Source organism: Typopeltis vanoorti, chromosome 15 (assembly GCF_054136105.1).
Source record: "Typopeltis vanoorti isolate ZY-2024b chromosome 15, IOZ_Tvanoo_1.0, whole genome shotgun sequence".
Classification (NCBI taxonomy): Eukaryota; Metazoa; Arthropoda; class Arachnida; order Uropygi; family Thelyphonidae; genus Typopeltis; species Typopeltis vanoorti.
Genome location: NC_143563.1, coordinates 89693288 through 89712286, shown reverse-complemented (window position 1 = coordinate 89712286; position 18999 = coordinate 89693288). Strand labels below are relative to the sequence as shown.

The following is an 18999-nucleotide window of genomic DNA, read 5'->3' as shown; positions in this document are numbered from 1 at the left end:
GATGGCGTAATTTTTGATGAGTTTCCTGTGGACGTGATACGAAAGTGTAGTTACCCATTAGAAATTGCAGTGACTTCGGCTGTTCCATTCTAGTTTCCAACAGAAAAATCAACCCAAGCTTTCCCAGAAAACTTCTACAGCAGAACACCAAGGATTGTCCAGGCAACAGCCAGTACCCAGAAGAAGACAAAACATCAAGCTAAATTAGATGAAATTTATTCAAATCGATTGAGCTGTGTTTGTAAAAGTAAATGTAATTAAGCAGACTTTTGTTAATGTCTTAAAAGCTTATAACTGAGAATTATATATGCGCTTACAAGAAATTGTTAGTATTTAGTTTAGTTAATAAGTTGCAGTAATGAAAGGGAAAACGGATGTTAACCTATATACGTAGTGAATAAAGTTCACTACATATATAGGTTAGCTAAGTGTAACATAAGAACCCACATGTCTAAATTAGATATCTAAACATTGTGACATGGTTAACTAAGTGTGTGGATAATGTTCAGTCGCATATTTTGCCTACTGTGTATATATTAGGCCTTAGAGAGTTAATGTCTCCTATTTGTTTGTGTAATTATCTTGCCTGATCTAATTGCCAATGCACTGTCTCCAAAAAAATGAGTGAACCTGCGAGCCTGTTTAATTAAGAATTGCTACATCTAGTTACAAAGGATTGTGTATGTTAATTTGATCTTGTATATGTTCCATACTTAAATACGCCAGCTATATATATAATTTAGAATGGCGCAGTCATTAAACAAATTTTTCTAAATTGCATAGTTTGAGAGTTGGTAACCGGTTTATCGTGGATAGACTAATAACAAAGGTCATTCACGAGCAGTGTGGACATAAAGAAGATTATAAAGGATTATATAACGAGGTCTACATTAAGCAGATTACAGTTTTATTTGAATAAAGTAGAAGAAATAAGTTAGACCTAAAGTGCACGTGTAAAAGGAATAAAAGGGGTGGTTCATAGCAATATAAAGTTGATGATAGAATATTAATGATAGATGCAATCAGAAGAACCTCTTAAATATATAACATCTTAAATATTTTTACAACTAATAATAAATTTTACAACGCCGCAGCCAACATTAAATTTTACAATTTCCCTCTACAAATTAAGCAAACACAATGTTGTTCTTTTTGCAAATATAACTTGCCCTAAATCCAGATCACAAAAACATCTCTTACATTTGGTGCACCTTGGAAAAAGCATAATATTCAAACTTTCTCCAGGCCTTCTCTCACCAAAAGACTCTCCTGGCACTCTTAGATACAACTGGAGATTGATTGATTTGCAGTTGTATGGCACAAGGACAGCAAAGGTCATATTATACAGAACACAGGTTGCAGCAGTATACACAGTGTTGATTGATAGATAAACAAATAAATAGTTATAAGGAGATAATTTAGTGAATAATATAATAATATATGTACAAAGTAATAAGAATATAAATGAGTAAATAAAATATATGTATAGATTTAATAAGTACAATGCAGTATCTACATAAAAACAAATTTATAATCAAATGTCTTTGAATAAATTAATGTTTTGTAAAAATTTAAAAACGTCATGCAATTTGTCCATGACCTGATAACATTTGATACATGTCTGATAACACCTGAGTACCTGAGTGTATAAGGCTCATCCAGATAAGTAAAAATGTCATTTCTCTCTCTCTCTCGTGTGAGGTGCTCACACTCCACCAGACAAACTCTGGTGTTTGTCTTCTCACATAGGTGTGTTATCAGCCCACATTAAATAAGAATGTGTGAGATGACTGTGACCTATGCAGAGCCTAGAAAGAACAAACTCCTCTCTTCTGTTCCTATGTTGACCAGACTGCCAATAATGCTTAATTTCAAGCTTAATCTCGTGCAATTTGTTTGTCAATGCTTTCTGCCAGGAATATTGCCATTGGGCAATTAACTTTGATACAACTGGAAGAACAGCCCATATCTGATTAGAATAGCAGAGAAAATGTATCCAATGGCACAGCTAATTGGCTTCAGATATTTTTCTCAATGATGACTGGAGAAAAACCTCTCTGCTATATAGATGGAGATATGTTAATCTGAGAAAAGATTGTTTTAGGAATATGTCACAGCTCTAAGATAGTCTCTTAATCTAAATAAATAAGGCTACCTCACTCCCAACAAAATCCCTGAAGAATGTTATCATGAGAATGTCAGATGAACAACTGAGATCCCCTACCTTCACCCACAGAGGGTATCAGTTGGGACTACATGATTATAGTCAATAGGAAAGCTGATATTCATATTTTATTCCTTATTGTCTGTTGCTGTTTTCAATTACAGCAATAACAAATAATGCAGTGAGGTCCATTTGCCTGGTTTGTGGAATGAAAAACAGAACTTTCTAGAAGGTGGAAACCCTACTACCTTCATATGACACTCTTTGTACCCAAGAAACTGCCCTGGTAGCCAATATGAATATATAGGCTTAATAATTAATTAAGACTAGAGACAGATATGAAGGTTTTGAGAAAATTTAAAGAGGTGAACAGGTGGCATCAATGGCAGAATCATATTAAAAATGAAGATATTAGAAAGGAACTTGACATCAGGTGGATTGATTAGTCAGCACAGCTTTAGAAGCTGTTCTGACAAAATGTTAGATATAACAATATTCGAGTGCTGACAAGTAATAGACTAATTGGAGGAAAATTGTGGATAGGAGATTAATAATAATGTAAACTTAATCATGTAGTGTTCTCATAATCGCCTGAATACCCCTTGAGAGTACAATCAGGAAACTAATGATGATAATTAATTAAAAGTTGGTTAACTGTTTGTTAACAGTATATGGTACCAGGGCTGCCGAGAGACTTGATATCCTAGACTTTTGTCACGGGTCCAACCGTCGGGCCCCGACGTGTCACATAACTGTGTTTATGATACATGATTTTAATTCTCGTAATAATACACCAATGATAAAGGATAATGGCATATCAAGAATGATACTGTGTTTTGTTTTAGACGGCTATGCTCTTTAGCTTACTCAGTGTCCTAAAGACACTGATTCTCCCGGTGCAGATCGCTGTAGTTATAGCGATCCACACTAGCACTAGCTAGTAATTGTTCACAGTAATGTTCCCATTTAAACTTGTTTTTAAATAAATATTTCGCTAACCATAAAGTGAGGAAGTGGATAAGGCAATAAAAATTTTAAAATTCTCTTTTCATTTAATGTTTGTATTTTGTATGGTATGTAATGTATCGAATTTTGAATTTATTGTACACTTTTTTTAAATAAATGTTTTGTATGACTTTCTTTATTAAACAAAAGTGATGCACTTTTTTAAGTAGGGCCCGTACCACAGACTTGTCACGGGCCCAAACATTTCTCACAGCAGCCCTGTATGGTACTATCATAATATTCCGTAAATCCTATGAGGACACATATCAGTACCTGAAAACAAGTTTTTCTTGGGGGTTGTTGAAAAATGCACAAGTATCGCATTTGCCAAAAAAATAATTTCATTTTAAAGTTAAATATCCTGTTAAAGTGAAAATACTGCAAAATATCTAATAAAATTTATAAAATAAGTAGCTTTGAATTTTTTTTTTAAATATTGTTCTTTAAAATATGTTATATAACACTATAAAAAACTCTAAGAAGTTTCCAAATTTTGATTATTTGAAGTTTTAAATTCTTATACTCATTAAAAAGACATTAAAACACTGAATATAGAAAATGTTAGTATTGAATCATAAGATTACTCACTTTCTAAGATCTCCTTCTACAATCCACTTATCCTTACGTAATATGTTTACAGTTTCAATGCTGTTGTCAATTTGTCTAGAAAATGAATAAATGCAAAAAAGAATCCTATTTTAGTGCTCTTTGCAAAAAGATAAATAAATAATAAAAAAATAAACATATTAATAATATAAATTATAAATACCAGTGAAATGACACAAAAATTATCTAGTTGGGAATTTGAAATTACAGATACTCTTTTACATTTAATTTCTGAATTATATGTTATTAATAAATAAGAGAATTTTCTTATTTTTACCTTATTTGAACTGAGCATCTCAAAACTGTCCTTCCTTAATAATTCACTGGAACTAAACTGAAAGCTATTTTTTTTTTGACTGATGCACAATGTAATTTGTAAAATATTGCTTGTGCATCAGTCCAAAAATTTTAAAGGTGTACGAGGATTGTTTGAAAAGTTTGGTAAAAAAAATAAACACGTTTTTTATTTGAAAAAAATCACCTTTATTTCTCAACATAGTCTCCATCAAGATCTACGCATTTGGCCCAGTGAGTTTCCAATTTTTTCATCCCATCTAAAAAGTAGGATTTGTCAAATTGTGCAAAATACTCATTGACAGCTTGATGACATCCTCATTTGAAGAAAAATTTTTTCCTACTGAGCCAAATTTTAAAGTTTGGGAACAAGAAGTCACATGAGGTGAAGTCCAGAGAATATGGTGGATGTGGAACCAATTCGAACCTCAATTTGTGCAATTTTGGTATTGCGACAGCCGATGTGTGGGACTGTGGATTGTCTTGATGAAAGAGCACTTTTTGGGAGCTAATCTTGTCCATTTTTTCTTCAGTTCTTCTTTTAAACGGTCCAACAATGACACATAATAGACTCCTGTTATTGTCTTACCCTTTTCCAAATAGTCTATCATGCTAATTCCTTGGGAATCCCAAAAAACAGTGGCCATCATATTCCCAGCTGACAAAACGGTCTTTGCTTTTTTCGGTGCTCCTTCACCAGGCACTGTCCACTGTTTTGACTGCTGCTGGGATTCAGGTGTGTAATAGTGGATCCAAGTTTCATTTACAGTCACAAATTGACACAAAAAATCCTATGAATTGCAATTAAACATTGCCAAACGCTGCATCGAAATGTCTTTTTGCAGGTTTTGTGATCGACAGTCAATAATCGCAGCACCCATCGCGCACACAGCTTTTTCATGTGCAATTTTTCATGCAGGATATTATACACCCGTTCAGCTGAGATGCCTATAATCTCAGCAATCTCATGCACTTTCGCTCAGCAGCCTTCCGTAACGATACTATGGATTTTGTCAATCGTTTCCTTCGTAGTGACCTCAGTCAGGTGTCCAGAGCACGCTTCATCTTCGATGGACTTACGACCATGTTTAAACTCATTTATCCAAAAATAAATAGTGTAATGCTGGTACAGAGTCCCCATGAACTGCATCCAAGTCGGCTTTGATCTGCACGACTATCCACTTTTTCAAATAAAAGTGTTTTTATCACTGCATGAAACACATTTTTTTCTCCATTTTTATGAAAAATGCAAACGTGGTCATTTTAAATGTTTGCCAAACGTGAACTACACGTCACAAGTGGCTAAAATTTTGCCAGGGGTCATGAAAAAGATGATATGTGCCGACACTGGTATGAATGAATGAATTATGTCACTGTCTATTGAAAATTTACTAAACTTTTCAAACGACTCTCGTAAAATATTATTTTACACCTTTAGACTATTAGTTACTAACTTTCCCACTAAATATATTCTAATTTAAATTCATTATGTTGATGTGTAGAATACACCTCTAGAGATAATAATTGACTAACTAAATTTATTTAGCTAACTAGATTAATTACAAAAAATAAATAAATTTAAACACACACACACACACACACACACACACACACACACACACACACACACACACACACACACACACACACACACACCTCCATTTACAGAAAACCCACTAAAACAAGAAGGCATTTACATAAACAATCGCACAACTACTCTGCCCAACAGTATGGCATCCTCAAAACATTTATTCACCAAGCCAAGGTTATTTGTTCAAATGAAACTGACCTCGGGTACATTTTGCAATACTTCTTTAGCCAAATGCTACAGCCCATATAAAATACTGCAAGTACCCCCATCCTCACAGCAAAACTATTTCCATTCCGTATGTTAAGAAAACACCAAAAAAAAAAAAAAAAAAAGCCAGAGTTCTGTTCGAATATGATCTCCATACTACTTCAAACCTTTCATTCAGCTAACTATCTTCATATTCTCCTGAAGATCAATGGCATCCTCTTGAACATCCCAGAGTGCATAAAGTTCCTTATGCCTGTAGTTTGGCCTACTTTGGAGAGAGTGGTGGATTCTCCTCGAATAACATATAAATTACATCATCTGTTACATCATATAAATGTTATATTACATCATGCATGATCATCTATATAACAAGTCAGGATTTGCAGAGGTGCTTTGGATACTTGTTTATAGACTATAGGAATAGGGGAGGAAAAAATCTTTATTACATAGAAGTCACTTTAGGTCTGAGACTACTTTTAAAATCAGCATCAGCTATGAAGCCTCTCCCAACCTCAATAAGTATAGTTGCATTAATTTCTGATTAAGATCTGGGACCTGACTTCTGTGAATTAGCTTTTTCGCTATCCGACCCATAGAGGGTTCCAAGTAAGGATGTTAATTCTGTTGTCAGTTATAATTTAAATGTTTTCCTCAATTATGAAGTTTAGTGCTGTGTGCTTATCGCAGTTATAACTGTGCTCTGATGATGTGGGTTAGAAAACCAGCAAAATGTTAGCGAGTTTAATAAATATTTTTTTATCTTCTCTTGGTGTTGTTTATACTCTAAAACATTATTAGGAATAAATTATACCAATTCTGATAAATAGTCTTGTCATAAACTTTTCACAAACCATGTTCTTTAGCTGTGGACTTCGCAACTGCGACCGTCTCGAGGATAAGGTGGTTGGCCCTATGCCTGTAGCTGTATGTGTTCACGGGGCCAGTTTGCTTTTTCTGGGGGGCAAAAAAAAAAAACCCTACCTCCATATGAGACCGACTAATTCACCTTTAGTTGAAAGTGACTAGATAAAGGTTCCTCACATCTTGGATGAGAATTGAACCCAGATCCTGATGAATAGTAAGCATAGTAATATTTGTGGAAAATGCAAGCAATATAAACTAAAGTGGAGAAAGAGTAATCATTAATCCACCTGTTCTGCAACTAAATCAAGGATATTTAGAGCACAACTCCAAAAGTGAGAACAGCATTCAATAGTTGGATGAATTAGTAACTTGTAGATTAAACAGCTACTCAGAGGTAGAGAAAGAACCTTGACCAAAAGAGAAAACTTAATTTCTTAGAAACTGAGAAGTGTCTAAGATATTTGTAACATGTTTATGTCTAGAAAGATCAGAGGCTAGAGTTCAATCTACCGGAAAAAGTCATCTTGTTAACATTGTCCATTTTAACAACATTAACTTCTTGTCAAAATTAAGAAAAGTTTTTTTTTTGTATGTGTGTATAAGGAATAATGGAATGAAAATTAACATCAGAAAAACAAATGTAATAAAAATAGCAAGGAAAGAGGCAAATATGGATATCGGGAAAAATTGAATCGTGTAAAGACATTCTAGGAAGTGTTATTAGTAGTGATGGAAGATGTAAAAGTGACATAAAGGCAAGAATAGTGATAAGAAGAGATGCCTTTAATAGAAAATGGAATTTATTCAGAAGTAAAATGGATAGAAACCTAAAGAAAATACTAATAAAATGTTATGTGTTGCCCTCTATGAAGCTGAAACTTGGACATTGAAGAAAGAAGAAATTAACATTTTGGAAAGCTTTGAAATGTGGATTTGGAGAAAGATGGAAAAATCAAATGGATAGATAAAATAACTAATGAAGAAGTCTTAAAAAGAGTAAAAGAAAGAAGTCTGTTAAGGAGGATAAAAAGAAGCAAGGGAAACTGGACTGGACATATTTTGAGAGGGAATGGAATCATGAGAGATGCATTCGAAGGAAAAATAGAAGGAAAAAGACCCAGAGGAAGAGTAAGGAAAACAATGTTAGGACATGCTGAATGGAGACAGGTACACAACCTTGAAAGAGAAGGCTCAGAACAGAAGAGAGTGGAAGGAAAGTTTCTGCTACTAAAAGAAGAACCTGCTGAATTGCAGAATACTCAAGAAGAAGATAAGAAATAAGACAAAATGAAGTATTAATGGTATTCAAATTAATAAGATCATCACAATCCCATTATATACATTGCCTGTTTTTTAGTTTTTCACATCTTTCACCCAATGAAGAGAATTTTGAAAAACTAAGTGATCAATTAAAAAATGATATCCCATCTGTTGTTTCTCTTATGTGGAATAATACCTTCAGATACATTTCTACAGTTATTATATTTTAGCTTAAAATCCTTAGAAACTTGAATCATTTGTTGATTTTTCGTTATTAAATTTAACTTGTCTACATTTCAAAGTAGCCAAAAGATAAAGTGAATTTCATTATTTGTGTTTGTAGAGATAGGTGTTACTGTAGTTTGATACTCTGGGCAATCTTCTGAGGGTGAGCATTGTTATCAGGGTCATTTAAGTATTGACCAAAACTTGGAAACTTTGAGACCATCATACTTGTTTAAATTTGTTTGTATTATACACCTCCTTAAATTTTCTTTCACACCACATTCTTATTTGATGTAAGTGTTGTTTGCCTATCCAATAAATCCTATGAAATGTCTCCAGTTCATGTTCAGAAAGGCCAGTCTTCTCCATGGTGGATGCATTTTTACCTATCTATGGATGGTTACAAGTTCATTTAATCTGGTATACACCTGAATGAGGGGAAGGAGAAGAAAGGAGTGCCCTTGAACAATGTCGTCCAAAAATATATAGAAATTAAATAAATTTTCTTTTTTATTACATCCTTTCTTAAACAGGTAGATCTAATCCATGGAAGGTGAGTAATAATTATATCCAAGAACAGAAAGGAGTTTCATTTTTCTATTTCTGTTGTAAACTGTATGTGCTTGTGTTTGAATGGCTGAGGAAGTTTTCAGGGTTTGATGGCAATGTGGTCAAATTACATGTATCGCCAACATCTAAACCAAGCCTTAGGGTTTGCATTTGTGGAATCAAGAGCTGTTGGTTTGAATGTTTCGATAAAGAAGTTCATAATGGATGGAGCAATTGTGATTCCATGGCAGTCCTTTCTTTTGGAAGGTGGAAGCAGTTTTGCCAAATGGAGTATATGGGAACTGTAATGGTTGGGAGAAATTTGTTCTACAAAAGGAGAACTGTGCCATGATTTTTACTTATTTATTATTACCACAAGAGGTAAGGCTAAACAGATTAATTAGATTTAGACATTATGTAGTTTAACAGTCAGTGAGTGATCGATATCAATGCAATATGATATGTCAATGATGGATTACAAATAAGTCATCAACATATCTAAGTCAAACCTTGCATTTTAAATTTGCAGATTCCAGAGCTTTCTGCTCATATGTTTTCACAAAGAAGTTTCTGAAAGGTAAGATAGCAGTGAGCCCATGGATTTTCTGAAGATAGAAGTTTTTTTGCCACAAAGTTAACAGAGCAGAGCATATGAACAAAATTTTTGGTATAAAATGAAAATTGTATCACTGATGAGGACATTTGTATAGGAGAAGTATAAGTCCTTTTGCTAGTCTGAAAAGCATGTTATTTTAATGGATTTGGAGGAGCCCCGAGTCTTGGTAGCATTGAATAGAGTGCTATTAAATTTTTAAAAACTACTAAAAGACCAGAAAGTAATCTCTCAAAATAATTTTTTGGTTGTGTTTGTGATTCTTTTTGTGAGATTGTAGTTGATGACTATCTAATTGGTATTAGACATCAATAAATTCATTTTTTGCAGTAATCCGTTCTATTTAACAAACTATCACATTTTGTTGGCATTCAAAATGAGTAATTGCTTGTTCATGATGACTGATTTTATAGCTGTCCTTTGTTCTTTTTTTTACCTCCCAGGAGGTATTACAATGTTTTCTTTAATAAGCCGCTTGTGTCTAGTCTAACTGTCTCTGAAATGTTAAGAGGCAGAGATTTTATCACTTATTCAATGCAATAAATCATATCTAATTTGTCAAAAGTCTGAGGTACAACTGAAAAATTTAGGATGCTTGTTGAGTAGTGAAAGTTCTCCATATGGCTTGACAGGTTAATAATGTTGATCTTTTGTACCACTGATTGGCTGCAATTGTTGATCTTCACTGTTGTTCTTGTTTTAGCTTGACAAATCTGAAAATCAGATGTTCTGTGATCTTTTTGAGGTGCTAATTGGATGTGCTGGTAGTAATTCGTTAAAGAAAATTTCATTAAATTTTTAATGGATTAAATAATTCAGATAATGTCTGTTGGGGCTTCTTTATTTTATTCTAGGTAGTTACCAGAATTTTTCTTGCTTATGGAATGTGTTCTCTTTGTAACACTTTTTCTGTACAAGAAAAATCTGGTGGTGATGGTGGTGGTGGTGGTGGTGGGGGATATCATCAGAGCCAAACTTCTTCTTAGCTTAATGCAATTGAGGATCATGATGCTGTCTCAGTTTTTTTTTTTTTTAATTTATTTATTTAGAAGATGGTTAATCAGCTTAGATTACTCATTCTTTGTTTCATTCCAGCTGAACAGTGAACATTAAAAACTTATTAAAATTCAACATTTTGACTTTACATTAAGTCATTTTTAGGAATGTATATATAAATGTCTGCCACAAAGTTATCCATCTATTTCTCTCACTTCAGTTTTGGCCGAGGTAATGAAGAAGATTATCAATATAATTTCTTCAACACTTGGAGAACTGTCAGCTACTTAGTAACCACCAGTATAGATTATGTCAATATGAATCCACAGGAGATCCCCAGGCCTACATCGCACACCTCCGGACTCGTGCCATGGAAAGGTTTGGAGCTCTGACACTGCATTTGATAGAAGAATTTGGCATTCAGGGCTTCTCAAGAAATTACCTTGATGAGGCTGAGGATTTCTCAACAAATTATCTTGCAGAACCTCTTTCACCATTACACACAGTGTAAGTAATGGTTGCAAATGTTCTCTTCAAATCTTCCTATTAATGCAGGTATCTTTCAGGGAGCTCTCATTTCACCCACCTTCTTCCTGATTTATATAAACACTCTGCTCACATTGATTACAAACCCTATTCATAGTTTTGCTGATGATAGCACTCTCCACTTATCCTACTCATATGACAAGCCTTGTAGTGTTCAAACATCTCAGGCTTCAATTTTTTATCTGTAATAAGTGCCTCAAACACTGATCCTTGATTATCGTGAAAACAACCTAGTCACCTTCAATGATTCCAAAACAGAGTTTGTTTGCTTTCTCGCAAAAAAGACCTCAGATCTTCTCCACTTATTTTTGATAATGCTCAACTCAACAGTCAAGATCAAATCTCTCTTCTAAAGACTGACTCTTAGTCCAAACCTTATCTGGCATATTCTATATCATCCTCAGCTTCCAAAAAACTTGGCATCCCCCCCCCCCCTTTTTTGAAAGATGGTACTCTCCTTCTGAGTAGTTACTTACTCTCTATAAATCCCAAATTTCGCCAACTTTAGAATACTGCTCTCATGTTTGGGGTTGATCACCCTAAGATGTCAATAAAAATCCCTGATGTTGTACAGAAGAGGACAGTACAGTTGATTAATGTGAAGTAACTTCACAACTGGGCTACTTGTATATAGAGGATAATGACTTCACATCAATTGCTTTAGTATCCCATAACCCAGCCACAACCCAGGACCAGTAGTGGCCCTTTCCATACAACCTATATTGAGGTGAAAAAGTAAAGGGATGCTCATCATAGGCCTAGAGTAATTAGTACAGGGAGTGCAAGAGAGCCCTGATACTATAAGTAGAAAGAAAAGACAGATAGATAGCATGAGAGATGAAGAAAAGGCCTCAGCCCTTTTATATCATCACATAGCCAAAGGCTATTTTCCTTTTTCACCAATCTCATATAGATGAACCAAAACACCAATTGAAACTAAAGCACAAAGATGACTAATACCCAGGTGGTTAGCCTTATCTCAGTTAACCACCTTCAGTTGGCCTCCTCTGCTTGGGATTGCTCTCCAGTCATCCCTGCAATTGACTATAAGATCACATTTAATTAAGAGGATGGAACAAAAAACCCTTTCATAGCAAGAATAGACAGAATTTTATCTCCCCCTTGGTGAATATTGCATAATGTGAATGGTCTACACCATCTGGTCAAAATTTCCACAATATAATATTATAAAGCAAGTGGATGTCTGTTTTGCTAGTTTCAAATCCACATTTCTTTCTAACCTTCCATAAATGGTATTTTAATCCATTAATTATAAAAATCAAAATTCTCTTCCCATTGCTGACAAGTGGTAGAAACTGCAAAAAAATAACCTATTCTGTTGTAAGTAATGGAATGCCCAACACATTACATAATATGTTTCAAATATGCGGGGCAAGAGGGTAGCTGTAGAATGCATGTTGTACTGTTTCCAATCGGTCACAGATTGGATCTCCAATGTTAAAGTACCTCCATTTGATGATATTGACTGGAAGGCAGTCATATGCAATTCTCCAAGCAAGATCCCTCCTGTTAGGGCATCCTTTGAAGTTCAGTAAGTTATGAAACAAAGCATAGTTGCTAGTACCCAACTATGGAAGTTTGCAGCAAGGGAGATTAAAGATTTCTTTATACCAAATTTTACTTTTTTCAATGGAAAGAAAGTCAATACCAAAGTGTTGTAGCAGTCTTAGAGTTAAACACAAGGTGTTGTAGTATTCAGTAACAATCTCACCTTTTGGACCTTTATAATCATTTACTCAAAACAGGAGAAGATAAAACCTATATTGAGGTCTCATCAGCAAGAGACAGACCTGGAAGTGATACCAAGGAATAACGTATAACATTTCTGGCTAGATGGGTGAAGCAAAATTGCTTTTTGTATTCCCCTTTGTCTGTAATGAAAGAACTTTGAATGGGGTGTTTGTGAGCTATATGCTTGCCCATTGAGGGCAGTGAAATTAGCTGTGTTCAGCTGAACTTAAGATAGACTTTGGTCTTTTATATTTGTAACTTTCCACTTCATTATACACTGAGGCTTCCTTGATTAATGGGTTAGGATGAATGCTTGTCTTAGTAAAGAACTTCTCAGCTAGATTTATGAGAAGGGAAGAGATATAAGGGATATTAACTTCGATATGGATCTGGGTGTTTCTTATAAACCAAGGGGCATCCAGAATCATCTTCAGGCACTTATTCTGTAATCTCTGAAGTTTCAGAATGTTTGTATTCGCGGTGTGGCTCCATGCGGGGGATGCGTAAGTGATGACCGGTCGAATTACCATCTTAACTAGTAATTAGTTTATGGAATTAACAACGCATATAAAGTATATTAATTAAAGGTAACTTTAATAAATCACTTCTATATTTCGGCAATGTCACGTTGCCATCTTCAGGAACATAAAGATATGGTATGTGCACGCAGGCACTAACAAAAGCAAACGAGGAAGAAAGCAAGAAACTAATATTGTTCCTAAAGTCATAATGGTGCCCTCTGGTGGACTAATTTGGTTGACTTAGCAGTTGGGCTGAAGTTATCAAAATGTAAGTCTCCCAAATTTGGGGTAGTTTCATGCACCCAAATTTGTTGAGGTTAGGAACGTTTTTTAGAGCCGCTGAAGATTCCTTGAATAATCTTTCGTATTTAAACTTGCTGCGGTGTATTATTTTTGTTTTATTCCAACGAATTCTATGGTGGGTATCTAAGGCATGGTCTGCCGGCCCAGAGTGACTGTACTGGTGAAACCAGATGTAGTCTCTGTGTTCTGAAATCCTGATATTTGTTGTTCTGCCTGTTTGGCCAAAGTAAGTTTGGCAAGGGACCTGGTATACACCAAGTAGGTCTAGGGAAAGTGGTTGGTCTTTAGTAGAGCGGATAAGTGATGCCAACTTTTTATATGGTCTGTAACAAGAAGTAAGGTCATATTTTCTAAGGATATTGGTTATTTTCTCAGAGGTGCCCTGGATGCAGGGAATGGTGATAGATTTGGTATAATCTTTATTGTGGAGGGGGGGAGGGTTACTGGTTTGAGTATTTTTTTGGGGTTATAGCCAATTGGCTAAGAAAGTGTTGTGGATGTGGTTTAGTTCAGTAGTTAGGGCCTTGTCATCTGAGCAGATTAATTTTGCCCTGTTATATAGTGTTTTTATAACCCCATATTGTTGTGAGAGGGGGTGGGTGGGATTGCTGGTGAATATATCTGCCAGTATGGGTGGGTTTTCTGTATACAGAGAAAACCAAAGATCCATCAAGCTGGCAGGTGATTAACAAAATGTGCCATTACATCCAATAGTGGATGGCATTGATTCCCCCACATATAAATTAGCCAAACATTTAGCCAAAACGCTCACACACTATACTGGCAACACACCATCACACATAAAAAACTCAGCCCACTTTAAAGCCAGTGTAGAAAACCTCTCACTCCAACACACTGACATAATGGTCAGTTTTGATGTCTCCTCCCTATTCACTAATGTCCCACTCAAAGAAACCCCAGAGCTCATCCAAGCCAAGTTTCCTCTTGATATCTCAGCCCTATTTCAGTTCACAATGAACTCAGGCTATTTTGTTTGGCAAGGAAAGTTCTACAAACAGATAGAGGGGACAGCCACGGGTTCACCACTTTCCTCACCCTTGGCCAATTTCTTTATGGAGACATTTGAAAAGAAAGCTTTAAACTCCGCCCCCACAAAAACCCACTATTTGGCTTCGTTATGTGTTCACTATTTGGCCACATGGCTCAGACTCACTCCACTCCTTCCTAACACACTTAAACAACTAGCACCCTAGAGTCCAGTTCATCTTAGAAAAAGAGGAAAACAACACCCTCCCCTTCCTAGACACTTTAATCACCCGCCAGCTTGGTGGATCTTTGGTTTTCTCTGTTTACAGAAAACCCACCCATACTGGCAGATACATTCACCAGAAATCCCCCCCCCCCACAACAATATGGGGTTATAAAAACACTATATAACAGGGCAAAATTAATCTACTCAGATGACAAGGCACTAACTACTGAACTAAACCACATCCACAACACTTTCTTAGCCAATGGCTATAATCCCAAAAAACTCCAAAAAATACTCAAACCTGTAAACCACAAATCCCCTCCACAATAAAGATTACACCAAATCTATCACCATCCCCTACATCCAGGACACCTCTGAGAAAATAACCAATATCCTCAAAAAATATGACCTTACTTCCTGTTACAGACCATATAAAAAGTTGGCATCCCTAATCCGTTCTACTAAAGACCATCCACTTTCCCTAGACCTACCTAGTGTATACCAGGTCCCTTGCCAAACTTACTTTGGCCAAACAGGCAGAACAACAAATATCAGGATTTCAGAACACAAAGACTACATTCGGTTTCACCAGTACAGCCGCTCTGGGCTGGCAGACCATTCCTTAGATACCCACCATAGAATTCGTTGGAAGAAAACAAAAATAATACACCGCAGCAAGTTTAAATACGAAAGATTATTCAAGGAATCTTCAGCGGCTCTAAAAAAACGTTCCTAACCTCAACAAATTTGGGTGCATGAAACTACCCCAAATTTGGGAGACTTACATTTTGAGAACTTCAGTCCAACTGCCAAGACTACCAAATTAGCCCGCCAGAGGGCACCATTAGGACTTTAGGAACAATATTAGTTTCTTGCTTTCTTCCTCATTTGCTTTTGTTAGTGCCTGCGTGCACATACCATATCTTTATATTCCTGAAGATGGCAACGTGACGTTGCCGAAATATAGATAGTTATTTATTAAAGTTACCTTTAATTAATATATTTTATATGCGTTGTTAATTCCGTAAACTAATTACCAGTTATGTATGACCAACGTATAAGCCTTGCTACTAGAATTACCATCTTGTAAATTGTTAATTTTGTTTACGTGTCCAGTTTACTTTGTCTGTTGATCATAGGGTAGAGCTGTGCTAAGACTTTGGATGTCTTCGAGGTAATGTAACTTATATGTTTGCTGAATAGGAGTTTACTATCACGAATCACTCCAAGATATTTAACTTCAGTCTGCCATGGAATCTTTACTTCCAATAAATAAATGTCCTCCATGGTATGGATCCTCCTTTTAGTAAACAGTATGACTGAGCTTTTATGGGGGTTAACTTGGATCCGCCAGTCTGCCATTCACTTTTCTAAAATGTGTATGCTGGTTTGAAGTCTTCCAGTTGCCAGTTTTGGGCTCAGAGATCTTGCCACCAGAGCAGTATCATTTGCATATAATGCAGTGAATGTTGTTCTGGAGTTCAGAGGGATATCCGCTACTTAGATTGAGAACAGGAGAGGGGCCAGAAGAGATCCCTGAAGCAAGGCTGCTGAGATCCTGCGTCTGGTCGAAACCGCTTTGCCGACCCTGACCTGCATATATCTGTCTTTCAGTTAAGAGTGTATTATTTTTATTAACTTGATTGGCAAGTTAAATTTTATCAGTTTGTAGAGAAGGCTTTGATGCCATACTTTGTCAAACGCCTTGATGATGATGGCAGCTGTATTGAGTTTCCAGTTATAACCTTTAGTAATGATTTCTACCAGCCGGTGCACTTGTTGAGCTGTACTATGGGCCTTATGGAAGCCGAACTGTTCATTAGGCAAAATTCCTAACTTATCTGTTTTTGCTTGGAAACTTGAGAGGATCACTTTCTCTGTCACCTTTCCGAGGCTGGACAACAGGCTTATGGGTCTGTAGCTTTCAGGAAGGTGAGGATTTTTTTCCTGGGTTCTTCAATGGCATGATGGTGGCTGTTTTCCATGTAGTAGGGAAATGATGGAATCTAAAGATGGCATTTGTAATGTTGACGAGATGGAGTATGGCCTTTCTAGGGAGTAGTTTTACTATTCTGTTAGTTATGCCATCCAGTCCTGAAGCTTTTTTACTGTTTAGATGGGAGATGATATTTATCATTTCTGCCGGATTTGTAGGAGTGATATGTTCAAAGTTAACAGTGTTCTGTCTTGAGGTTGTCCTAACAAGACAATGAATCTTGTACATAAGGTTGATATTTAGATTTGTATAAGATGGATTGCACTGAGATTCAAGGTTATCTACTAGTGCTTCAGCTTTCTCTTCATCTTTGTGAACTCTCCCTTCCTTGGTTGGTATAGGGGGTATGAGTTGCTTTTTGGTGCAGATCGCTCTTAGGAATTTACATACAGGATGATCTTCAGTATTGAGGTTAGCCAATTTGGTTTCCCATTGATGGTTTCTGTGTTTTTGAAGAGCTTCCCGGACCTGCCTGTTTAGATTGTTCAATACTGTTTTGTCTTGTGGAGCTCTGGTATTGTGGTATCTCTTTCTGGCTCTATTTTTTGCTCTGATTAGCTCCATGATTTCTTCAGGGATACGGTTGGTTGGGTGGAAGACAGTGGATTGTCTGACTGATTCTATTGCTTTCTGAATTTGTAGAGTTAGGTTATTTACTGCTGAGTCTATCTCTTCCTTTTTATTGATGTTGGGCACTGGACCAATATGATTGGGAAGAACCTTGGCTAACTTGTCCCATAGTATGAATGTGTGCAGAGGAGAGAGAGAGAGAATTGATCGGATGAACCTAGATTAAGCACTATGGGACTGTGGTCAGAAGATAATTTGTTAACTAATTCCAATTTGAATTGGTATCTTATATTTTTAAAGATGACAATGTCTAGTACATCCGAGCTACCTGAAGGGCTGAAGTGTTTGGGCTCGGTAGGACCGGTCACAACAACAGAGTTGGGCATTGCAAAGTTGAATAGCGTGTGGCCTTTGGTGTTAGTTGAAGAGCTGAACCAAGATGTGTGTTTTGAGTTGAGGTCTCCTGCTATTATTATGGAGTCATTTGGACCAAGCATGGAGTCCAGATCTGTTGTCAGCAGAGGAATGCTCGGAGGGAGGATTATAAGCAGCATAGATCTTGAGACTCCCAGCATTGCAGGTATGTACCTCCACACCACTCACCTCCAGGTTTACTGTTTGAGGCTTGTCTATTGTATCATGATTCAAATAACTCTTAATATATATGGCTGTGCCTCCACCTCTTGTGCCAATTCTGTCGTTTCTGTACATAGTGTATCCATGGATTTTTGGGTTATTAGCTGGTCTTAGGTGTGTTTCACCAATCAAGATGATATCAGCACTGAGACGAGTCACAAATTCTTGAAGTTCCAAGCCCTTGTTCATCAATCCATTTGTATTCCATGCCATTATCTTAAGAGCTTTTGGTTTGAATTTTTTACTCATGACAGATGGCTGTTATAATAGTTTGAGTACCTTGCAGGAATCTCTTTCTGGAAGATGGTGAAGGGCATGTCTTGCTGAATTCCTGCTGCATGGTGACAAGTGTGGCTGTTAAAACTGGTGTTATGTTGGAGCTTTCTAGCTCGAGAGATGTAGGAGGCTTAGTTCTTGCAGCCTAGCATATGTTTTGATCATGGTTGTTCCTTCCTGTGAGGTTGAAGGTGAGGTGTTTCGGACCGAGGGACGATCTACTTGGTTGCTTAAAACGTTGTTACGTGGAGGAGCAACATTGACTTTTGTTTTTTGGATTGGAAAGGCATCCCTTGTAGTTGGCGGGGTGAGGTCCTCTGCAGTTTGCACAGCAGGCTGGAGTTGAGCGTGGCTTGGTGCATGTGATGGTCTGGTGTCCATCGCCGCACTTCAAGCACCTAAAGGCTGCCTTACATAATTTTTGGGCATGTCCAAACCTTTGGCATCTATGACACTGTCCTGCAGATGCTCTTTTCCTAAGAGGCTCAGTTGAAATCTTGAGTCCGTATACTACTGTCAGTTCATAGATCTGCTTTTGTGTGTTGCATATTTATACCAGCACCAAAGTCATTGGTCTTTTATCTGATCTGAGCATCCTGCTCACTTTTACTGGGGGACAGGCCCTGTCTGGAAAGATCAGTGCTCACATCTTCAGGAGTGATACCTTCAGCTATCCCACATAGAACCACCTTCAGGTTCTTTTCGCTGGGTAAAGTGACGGTCTGGTAATGGACATTCGGAATGTCCATAAATCTGGTCATCTGTCTGTAATCGATGAGAGTAGTGGGTTGTATCTTAACTCCCTCATGTAA

At 36.5% G+C, this 18999-nt stretch overlaps 1 protein-coding gene across 1 annotated transcript in view; it reads right to left on the bottom strand.

Annotated features, from left to right (window-relative positions):
- LOC150098964 (bromodomain adjacent to zinc finger domain protein 2B-like) overlaps nt 1-18999 on the bottom strand; it is a 632705-nt gene that overhangs the window by 232177 nt on the left and 381529 nt on the right. The window contains exon 21 of the mRNA XM_090405782.1: nt 3758-3832. Coding sequence (XP_090261908.1) covers nt 3758-3832 — 75 coding nt within the window. The remainder of the gene's footprint in view (nt 1-3757; nt 3833-18999) is intronic.